Source organism: Parasteatoda tepidariorum, chromosome 6, assembly GCF_982258835.1.
Source record: "Parasteatoda tepidariorum strain Cologne lab strain chromosome 6, Ptep-v5.0, whole genome shotgun sequence".
Lineage (NCBI taxonomy): Eukaryota > Metazoa > Arthropoda > Arachnida > Araneae > Theridiidae > Parasteatoda > Parasteatoda tepidariorum.
The window spans coordinates 110,710,133-110,721,841 of NC_141760.1; the positions used below are offsets into that span (position 1 = coordinate 110,710,133).

Sequence of the window (11,709 nt, forward strand, 5' to 3'; positions counted from 1 at the left end):
TTCTGAAACTTGAAAATTTCTGAAAGTAAAGAAACATCGGAAACCATGGTTAATCAAAAACCACTTTATTTACAGGTTTATTAGTCCTTTGATAGTCTCGTGATTGATTTCTTAGCTCAGCATTAGGACTGGGCGATATTAGAAATTATATATCGTGATGCATCGTCAGTTTTGCATCGCGATATAGTATTTTTGAATTTCATTTACTTGTAAGGCACAGAAAGTCAGATTTCTATCAAAACTTCATACTCAGATTGATTTAAATCAATTTATAAATTTGAAGATATATATGTTTTGCTTAAGAAAGATATTAAATAAATTGACTACAATGTTCAAATCTTACTTAAAATATTTATTGAAATGTTTGTTTAGAAATTCATAATACGGGTAAAACAAAGTGCTAAAAACTTTTTTTAAAGCATTTTTTACAAATTAATATTTTCTTGTACTATTATGCATAAATAATTACATAATTATTAAGTTCGCTCGTAATGTTCAATTTCTAAATGAAACGTTAACAATTATCATTATGTTTAAAACAAAGTGCTAAATAAATTCTAGAAAAAACGCTTTTAAAACACTATTTTTTATAATTATCATTTCAGTTATTATAGTTCTATTATAGTTCATTTACGTCACACTAGAGCTGCACAATGGGCTATTGGCGACGGTCTGGGAAACATCCCTGAGGATGATCCGAAGACATGCCATCACAATTTTGATCCTCTGCAGATGGGATGGCACCCCCGCTTCGGTAGCTCGACGACCTGCACGCGAAGTCGAGCACTTTACGGTAGAACAGTTTAACGAGGACCAATACCACACACCCTCGGTCCCTACGCAAACTGATCCAAGTGGTCACTCACCCGCACACTGACCGCAGCCAGTGATGCTTGACTTCGGTGATCTGCAGGGAACCGTGTCTTAACGATCAGTGCACAGCGGGACCTTATCATTTCAGATAAATAATTAAATTAAATTAAATAATGACCGAATTATGAACGAGAAACAAAGTAAGATTTAATTTCTTAAAAACAAAAAAATTGTAATATTCGATAATATATTTAGCTCATTAACAAATAATATGAAAAGAATATTTTTTAACAAAAATTATTATACTCTCTAATAAAACTAAGTGCTAAATTATTTAAAAAAATGAATAAAATACGCAAACCTTTCAAATTTTTTTGTATAAACAAAGTTGATTGATTTATGTCCAAATCCAAATGACAAAAATAAATTTTGTTTTAACTTTATTTCTAAAAATAAAAACAACAAGATTTATAAATTTAAAATCAGTAATAAAAACTCATTAAATTATTAGAAGTTTCATCCAAAAACTTTTTAATAAATTAAAAGAAAGTAAAAAATAGCCTAACAAATTCAATTCTTTATGGGCGCCTAAATTAGATTGCCGATAATTTTCATTAAAAATAAAAAGAATTTTTTAAAAAAAACTTATCTAATTAATGAAGAAACTCTTCTTTATATATTCTTTTCAATAATAGATTGCCTTCTGAACAAGGTAACATCGGCGATCACGAAGTTAGTCCCACTGAAAATAATCTACAAGAAAAGTCGCGACAAAGAAAGAAAAAAGCTAAGAGGTGCGAAAAGGAACATGCGATATAACGATATGTGTTCTCAAAACTCTGATTCTGATTCTACAGCTCACCAATCAAGGACATTTCAACATAACGAAACGAACATCGTCTTCCACAGCGCGAGTCGACATCGGAACGTAAGGCTGAGAGCAAGGTCGCAACTAGAAACTTTTTCGTCCCTCAATGAAATAGATATACCACAAAAACAAATTGAAAGAAATGTTATATTCCACAAGAACAAATTGTTAAGATAAGGCGTTCTGCATTCTAATTCCTCATAAATCTATCACTCCTTATCTCCCCTTCTGCTGACCAGACGAGTGGTCCTCTCGCCGTTCAAACCCCCTTCCTCTAGCGTCCACCATGTAAAAGGGGGCGACCGCAAACGATTTGTAGCTTACAAATTATCAATTTGTAATTGTGGGATATCTATTTCACTGAGGAAAGCAAAGCAGCCTGCCCTCAGCCTAAGAGAAGAGTTTTATATCGCTATATCGTTATCCTATATCCTTGCGTGTCTTATATCGCTATATCGTTTTGCGCTCGTTCTTTTTTCTCGACGGCTTAAATCAGATTTCTGATGTATCGCCTTGAATGAAAGTCGCTGTATCGTCTTGCCGATATATGCGTTAAATCGATATGTCTCGATACATCGATTTATAGCCCAGTCCTAGACATGTCTTGCACAGGTTTATATGCAATATTTTTTTTATTTAAGTATGCATGTAGTGGGTTTATTTTTCATTTACTTCCTATTTGTATTTATTTTTAACGTATTGCATTACAATGCTAATCAATTGATACACAAAACTAATGTAATCCGGTTTCAGCCGCCTTAAAAACAATAAAGCTGTAGAGTATCACCTGATAATTAAGATTTCACATAGAATCTTACACTGGTTCTAATACTTTGGCCAGGGACAGTAATTTACGAATGATAAATGCTTTAACTCCATCGCATTTTCAAGTTTCTTAGTCTGATTTTCATTGCGCAACTAAAAATGTAACGTAAAATTGTACACCCAAAGTAGCAACGGCGGAGGCGGCATTTACTATTTTTTAATATAGAAAGATCTAAATTATAATTGAAATAGGCACCCAAAAGAAACCTGAAACGATAAGTGTAAAAAAGAACTTGGTAGGGTAGGAAGAAAAAGGGGGGTGGTTGGGCGCGGTTGATCGCTTTTTTTGAAATGAAATCGAAGTTGTTTGGTCACCTTTCTCTTACAAATAATCCTCTTGGAATAAAAACCTACCTCATTAGGTCAGTGTAACTAGTTGATCTAAATGTATCGAGTAAGAGAAACTGCTCTCTCCAAATAGAAAGAAAAATGATAATTTGTTATTGGATATTTTTATCAGTTCTCATAGAAAGTCTGTGTTTAATAGGTGAGTCTGGAATTCGTGTTTTTTTTATCACTCTTCAATTTTATATGGTATATAGAGATAAATAACAATAAATGTTTCGAAATATTTAGACTGTGAAAATAATCTTTGTTTCATATAACTCTTCTATTTTATATGGCATATATATAGGGATCCAAAAATAACAAATGTTTTGAAACATTTAGTCTGTAAAAATAATCTTTGCTTCATATAACTCTTCTATTTTATATGGCATATATATAGGGATCCAAAAATAAGAAATGTTTTGAAACATTTAGTCTGTAAAAATAATCTTTGCTCCATATAACTCTTCTATTTTATATGGCATATATATAGGGATCCAAAAATAAGAAATGTTTTGAAACATTTAGTCTGTAAAAATAATCTTTGCTCCATATAACTCTTTTATTTTATCTGGCATATATATAGGGATCCAAAAATAAGAAATGTTTTGAAACATTTAGTCTGTAAAAATAATCTTTGCTTCATATAACTCTTTTATTTTATCTGGCATATATATAGGGATCCAAAAATAAGAAATGTTTTGAAACATTTAGTCTGTAAAAATAATCTTTGCTCCATATAACTCTTCTATTTTATATGGCATATATATAGGGATCCAAAAATAACAAATGTTTTGAAACATTTAGTCTGTAAAAATAATCTTTGTTTGATAATATAACTCTTCTATTCTATAAGGTATATATAGAGGGATCCGAAAATAGCATTAAATGTTTTAAAACAGTTAGTCTGTAAAAATAATCCTTGTTTCATATAACTGTTCTATTTTAAATGGTATTTATAGAAAAATCCGAAAATAACACTAAATGTTTTGAAACATTTAGTCTGTAAAAGTAATTCTTGTTTCATGTAACTCTTCTATTTTATATGATATTTATAGAAGATCAATGAATAGCAATAGGTGTTTTCAAATATTTAGTCTGTAAAAATAATCATATAAATATTCTATTTTATATTATATATACAGAGAGAGAGGAATCCAAAAATGTTAGGCGTTATGAAATATTTTTTTGATTTTTGAAAACTGCTCAGTTTGATAACTAAACAAAATTATATTATTGATCTGAAAATTTTTTTGCTATTTTGTTACTTTCTTGTTTTGCGTTTTATTTTTAATTATGTCACTAATTATTTATTTATTTATGCCCACTTTTATCCTTTTTCAATGATTTTAAACAAAAAAAACTTTTTTTTTTCAAATTACCTTTCTTTGAAAACTCATTTTTTTTTTAAAAAAATTTATACATGAAATAAATATTAATATTGATTTTATTATTTTTTACATTTTGGGTACTTTACAAATTAATCTGTTTCTCTTTATTCTTATTTTGGAAACTGAATCCCAAAACAGGGAAATTGAGTTTTGTTCCTCAAAAATGAAGCAAAATAACTTAGTCGGTAACAGAACCAAGTATATCTTATATACAAAACTTATACTGTAATTTTTAATCTTAATTTGTTCACGACGAACAAACACAAAATATACGTTGTCTTACCATTAACATTTACTCATACATTTTTTTTGAGAGATTGCGAATTTTGGCATTCTAAATATAGCCAAAATCTGTAAGAATCCGAATTTAACGAAAAGAGGGTTTTTCATTCAGGAAATGCATGCTTTTAATCCGGTATTAACAAGTAAATCATGTTTATAATCAACCCCCGTGAACCATAAAAATTGTACCTTATTTCTTGAAAATCCACTCATTCTATCAAAAGTTTTTCCGGTATTTCGTTTTCCCCATGTTGTCAAATATTGTAGAAATTAAAGGTAAAAGTATTTTTTGAAGAAGTGACTTCTCTCTTAATAATTGAAAATAAAAATTCCCATACTGTTGCCTAACCTCTGCCAGATGTATTCATGCAAATTGATTGTTATTTGTATGTTTCTTGTACGTATATATGTATGTAATATATGTTTCTTGTGGGCTAAGTATGTTTTCTCGATTTTGTTGTTCAAAATTAGTCAAAAAGAAATAGTTTACAGTATCGCTTTTCAGCACGCTGTTCAGGTATTTTTATTTTTGTACTAGAATCAATATAAATTTTAGCTATATTAAATAGGCTCTAAAATAAATAAAATATTTTTCTAACATAAAATGTTAATCAAATATTATGTATGTTAATCAAATAATGTTAATCAAATAATAATAAATATGTTAATCAAATATATCAAATCTTTTGATAAATAAAATTATCACAACGATCGGATTGGATTAGTAATTAACCCATAGTGTAAAAAGTGGTAATGTTTGTATAAAGTAGTAATATGTTTTAAAATATGTTCAAACTGAGTAAAAATATCTTTTCTTAGCTACCATTTTAGTTTTTAAGTAATTATTTGCCAACATAAACATAGATTTTAAAATTATTAATATAGTTTAGTGGGAATGAGTTATCTTTTATTTCATAAATTAATCGTGCTAATGAAATAACTTTCGCAATTTTTTAGGTTTTGACCTTTTTTTTTACAACAGAAATAAGTACTTTAAAATTACATCTGGTCATAAAGGGATATATGTATTATGAAAATTATCAGCAAAAATATAGACTTAAAAAATATATTATAATGAATGAAAATATAGAAAAATGGCCCATGAAATATTACAGAATAATTAGTGAAGGGACTGAAAAAATTTAAAAATTAATTAAAATAATCAAAAAAGTATAAATAATAAAAATATCAAAGGAACATAAAAATTAATAATATTACTGAAGAATTATAAAATAGTGCATTAAAATCAAAAACGTATAAAAAAATTTAAAAAATTCGAAAAAAAAGTTTTAAAATATTAAAAGGACCAAAAGAATGCATTAAAACTTGTGAAAATAAAAAAATAGTTAAAATATCTGAAAATATAAAAGAATTATTTAAGTAGCCGACATTTTTATAACTCTATTTGCATGAAGATAAAAACCATTTGCGAAAACGTTCAAATAATCTTCAATGATCAATTTTGATTGGTTGAAAGACATATCAACTATTTCTTTCGAAACTAATGAAATAAATAAGACGTGTTTTGAAAAATGATTTTTACGTACACCGCTAAGAACATGAAAGGACATTTAATTAAAAATTACATTAATCATTCCTTGTTCAATCTCTCTTCTTCCAAAATAGGAATGAATACTTAATTAAATGAGTAAACAAGTAATGCTTAATAATGAATGTTTAATAATGACTGTTACAGAAAGAATCAATCAAAAGAAACACGTGTAATTCGTATGAAAAAATGACCACGTCTGATTTTATGACTATGGAATAAGCACCAAATGGAACAGAAAGCGGTTTACCATTAAAAAATAAACAATTATTGAATGTTGAGATCATAAAATGTTACTTTTAGGTTATAAAAATGCAATTGTCGTAGCTTAATTATATTTAATTTTATAACAGCTGATCCATTTCTGGGTTTATAACTATCAATGTTCAACTCCGTAGATTTGTAATTTTGAACCCAATTCAGAAGACAAGGGAACTCCTGGATCAAGTATTGGGAGAAATTTTGCCTTCGTGGGGGACTTTTTTTGATGGAACTAACCCAAACTAACAAAATAACCCAGGATCAAATATTGGAACAAATCAGTCTTCGTAAAGGACTTATCTTTATGGAACTCATCCGCATTTGCGATACATAATGGGGAGAACCACGAAAACCACCCACAGTTAGTATGGCAAGGGTATTCTAACACATGTAACTGTCTATGACTGAGGACATTCTACGTCAACACTGTGGTCCTGGTCGGTGCGAGTAGGGTTCAAATTTCATATTGACCAGAGTCGAAGATTGTTCAACTCCAATTATTTCGAACAGATAGGGTAGCATCACGTTTGTAAGTAAGCGCTCTAGCCCTAAGCTGCCGTGGCTCATCTTGGGTTAGTTACATAATCTAGCAGTTGGCAAAAAGCCGCAGTCATTTTGCAATGCGCGAGGCTGGGCCCTGATAGCCTGGTTGATAGGTCACTGGGCCCATCTCCAAGTGGTCGTGGGTTCAATCCCCTCCGGCCGAAAACTCCCCGTGTAGTAAATGGTGACTTATGCATCTTAAATCTGTCGGGTCACAAAGTCCTCCATGTTCCCAAATCAAACCTCTGGGGGTACTGATCCAGGAGTTTATTTGTCTTCTGTATTGGTTCAAAAGTACAAGTCTACGGAGATAAATATTAATAGTCGTAAACCCAAAATTGGGTAGGTTGTTCAACGACGGTTATGAAACAAAAACAAAAAGATGCCCCAGGCTAATTCGATATGTATCCAGTATTTTCTAATCTGTTCAGTCTGACACTGTTTAGGTTCATTGCAGTGAAGTGACGTACCTATAGGCTAATTAGGAAATATATCATTCATTGCTCAATTAGCATGATTTATTTCAGACCGTTTACAATAAGCCCAGAGTAATGAATTCTCATTGCAAATAGCTTTAGCAAAGGTTTATTGCAGTAAGCTTGAAGAAAGTTAGTCTGATAGAATTATTCACAGATTTCCAAAACTAGTTTCAAGGCAAATTGTAATCTGCCCAAATGAAGTCAGGTTGATTAAAAAGCTAAGATTCTTCATATTAGCCAGGTGTATTTCATAATACCGGGTCCCGCAGTGGACTGGTCGTTAAGACACGGCTCCCAGCAGATCACCGAAGTCAAGCATCACTGGCTGCGGTCAGTGTGCGGGTGGGTGACCACTTAGATCAGTCTGCGTAGGGATCGAGGGTGTGCGGTATTGGTCCTCGTTAAACTGTGCTACCGTAAAGTGCTCGACTTCGCGCACAGGTCGTCGGGCTACCGAAGTGGGGGTGCCATCCCCTCCGCAGAGGATCAAAATTGTGATGGCATGTCTTCGGATCATCCTCCGGGATGTTTCCCAGACCTTCGCCAATAGCCCATTGTGCAGCTCTAGTGCGACGTAAATTAACAACAACAACAGCATAATACCGGACATAACTGCAAACAGCCAGATTTTTCAATTTAACTACGACACATAAATAAATGAAATTGGGTAGAAATCATGTTAAAATTATCAAACTTTTTCAGAGCGTGAAAATGACATAGCCCTAGAAATATCATGAACAATATTACATCAAAGATTGGGTTGCGCAAAATTCTTAAAATAAATTTGTTCTACTACATAAACAAATAAATAAAAAACTGAACTCCGGAAGAAATAGTTGAAATGTCTGCGAACTCTTATATGAGCCTGCTAACATTACTTTCCTAACTTTAAATTCGATTAAAACTTTAATTTGTGAGCTGCTAATTATTATTTGTTGTTATTGTTGTCGTAGGCCATTAAGGCAAGGGATGCGATAGTTCTTGTTTTCTAGTGGCATCGTCTATGGCCAAGAATTTGACTTCTGTCACACCCATACGTCACACTCGTTTACACACCCATTCATTCATTCTCGTTTCACACCATTCCCACAAATCATAATTTTGACGTGAATCAGAGAATGATCAGTCTCTAATCTTGTACCCCCAGAGGTATAATTTGTAATGGGAGCATAGAGAACTTTGCGACCCGACAGATTTCATGTGCACCAGTCACTATTTACTATACTGGGGAGTCTTCGGCCTGCTGGATTCGAACTACCGTTCTCACGAACGTGCGACCTGCGCCCTGCCAAGCAGGCTATCCCGGCCCCAATTATTATTATTGTTTTACTTAATATGAACTTTTTTCTGAGCAATTTATTTGTGATTTAAAGTTGTATTACAAAGTATTTTCCAATTATCTAATTAATTTTGAACACATTAAAAAGTATCTCAATTATAAAACACAGTGTTTCAATTTATGTAAAACATGTAATGAAAAATACTGTTCTAAACATTAAATTCTGAATATTAATTATTAATTTTGTTTAAAAAAAAGAGATCTGTCATAATGGATATGAAATAAAAATAGTTTTTAGCGTAACAGTGAACAACTTGAAATGATTTTAGAATTTAGAGTTTTATAACCTTATTGCAAACTTTATGAAAGTGAATTTTGTGAGATTTTAATTGTTTTCTTAATTTTTTTACTATTATAATCACACGTTTTTATGAGCAAAATGCATGTTTAAGAGAGCATGCATTTTTAAGAGCATTTATAGTGCAAAATTCTTCTTAACCCTTATTTGTGAATAAAAATATTACCATTTCCAATTTTTTTCAAAAATTTATTGCTTGAAAATTTTTTTTAATGTTTATAATCATTGCAAGATAATTAAAAAGTGCAAAATAATTAAGAAGAAAATGATTAAGACATATTTATACAATGCTTCAATTTGTCTAAAATGTTCATTGCTCTAAAATCTAAACGGGTTTATTTTTCTCTTTAAAATATTAATAGATCTATCATAATGATCGTGAAATGAGCAATTTTGTTTATATATACAGATGAAATTCTTTTTTTTTTAAATATTTTCTCCTTACAAATAACTAAAATAAATAACATGAAATGCAAAATTCATACTTAAAATATTATTTAAAAAAAATATTATTATAAAAAAAAACAGATTCTGTGTAAAATACATTTTGTGTCACTTTCTTCTATAAAATTAGTGATTTTTTTTTCACTTAAAAAATATTTATTTTTAACTCATCAACAGTGCGCAAAAATTAACCCTGTATAGCTTTTGATCTAAGAATCGGATCTTAATTGTTCGAAGAGGTTACCTCAAATATGCCAATTAATTAGCGCAGAGCTGGGAGAGCACAGGGGATAGAGAGTTTGCCGTCCAATCAGGCGAACCGGGTTCGAATCCCAGTCGATACGAATTCCTCATCCGGCTTGCAAAGACTACAATGCTGACGTGAAATATCCTCAGTGGTAGACTGATCATGTGTTAGAGTCCCCTTGCCGTCAGGCTAATCGTGGGAGGTTCTCGTGGTCTTCCTCTCCACGTAACGCAAATGCGGGCTAGCTCCATCAAAAAGTCCTCCACGAAGGCAAATTTCTCCCAATTCGCAATCAAGGAGTTCCCTTGTCTTCTGGATTGGGTTCAAAATTACAAGGATTCGGAGTTGAACATTAATAGTCGTAAACCCATAAAATTGGGTCGGCTGTTAAACGACAGTTATAAAATTAATTAGTGCAGACGATATTTTAAGTTACGAAATCTGATACAAAAACTTACTTTATACTTTTTTTGACGAATTCCAATATTTTTAAACTTCTCAAAAAATATTTAGAGGATTATTTTTTAATTTTAGAAATTTTTAATTCATTCATACTTAGCAATAAGGTTTAAAGCTTTCAGAGGTTAAGAAACTGACGATAAACTACAAAAGACAACAAGCATTTTTGAACACCCTATGACAGCAAATCAAGCTATAAACTTGTTACTTGAATCGGCTACTTAAGTTGTTATTTGCAACAACTGTATAAAATTTCTTAAATCTATCTTAAATTTTTATGGAGATAATGACATTTTTATGAAAACTAAATTTTGTCTTATGTTTTTTTTTCCCCTACAGCTTTTGCTACTCAGTAAAATTAAACTAAATTTTTGGAGTAATTTAATTTGAATTACTGTTTGGATATTTAAAAAAAATTGTTTCAAAATACGCAGGATATGACTATTTAAGGTAGCTCTTTCATGCTACGCATATGCGGAAAATATTTGGAATTATTTTTTCCTAATTTTGTAGTGAATCGTATTTGGCAACTAATAAATAAAAAAATACATTAAAATACGCTTAAGACGTATAATATTTTAAACAATTTTCCAAGCAGTTTTTGCATTTCTTAAAATAAAGTTCAAAACTATTATGGTTGTTCCACAAATTTTATTAAGTATTGCAAATTACACTACCCCATAAAAACCACACGGAAAAAACAAACTTAAATTTGTAGAAAACCCCAAGTCGCTTTGAGTTTTAAAAGTACAAAAACTGCTTAGAAAATTTACTGAAACTTTTTTATATTTGTCGAAACTCAAACCAAAATTTTTCTTCAGTAGTCAAATACAAAAAGTAAGAAGAAAAAAATTATTTAAATTTTTCCGCGCATGCGCAGTATAAAAGAATTACTTTAAATAGTCATATCTTGCTCAGTTTTGAATGATTTCTTTCGAATTTCAAAATAATAGTTTTGTAATTAATTTTAAATTACTTCGATAATTCTGTTTAATTTTGTTCAAAAATTTTAAAGTTATAACAAAAAAACGTCAAAGTCAAAAAATTAGTTTTCTTATAAAAATGTCCATATCTCCATAAATGTTTAGTCGAAGTTTACGAAATTTTAGTAGTTTTTGCATTTGCAAGTAACAACCAATCGATACAAGTTACAAGCTTATTGCTTTATTTTCTGGCTTAGGGTGCTCAAAAATACTGTTTTTTTTCATAATTTATTGTCGGTCCCTAAAACCTTTGAAAGTTTTAAACATTATTACAAAGTATGAAAAACCGCAAGAACTAAACAATTCTTATGTTATAAAATATTTCTTTAAGTAATTCTTAAAGAAATTCAAAGAAATATCAATAACCGAAATTGTCTCTTCCAATATTGCAGGGTAAGTCTATAATTCGTGGCATATTTTATTAGAGACCAAAAGCTTAAATATTTCGAAATTTTAAAAAATTTATATCGTGAAAGACGTCTTTATTTACTTGTAATTCTACCTAAATAATAAATAATTTTTTGCTTTGAAATTTATTAATCTCTAACATAAAACACGGTGGTTCGATTTCTTTAAAGTATTAAAGAGTATTGCTGGAAAA

At 30.3% G+C, this 11,709-nt stretch overlaps 1 protein-coding gene across 1 annotated transcript in view; it reads left to right on the forward strand.

The window, feature by feature from the left end:
* The first annotated feature begins 2,843 nt into the window (after positions 1-2,843).
* LOC107451888 (dual oxidase) overlaps positions 2,844-11,709 on the forward strand; it is a 76,593-nt gene continuing 67,727 nt past the window's right edge. The window contains exon 1 of the mRNA XM_016068121.4: positions 2,844-2,993. Within this exon, the coding sequence (XP_015923607.2) occupies positions 2,936-2,993 (58 nt within the window). The 5' untranslated portion in view covers positions 2,844-2,935. The remainder of the gene's footprint in view (positions 2,994-11,709) is intronic.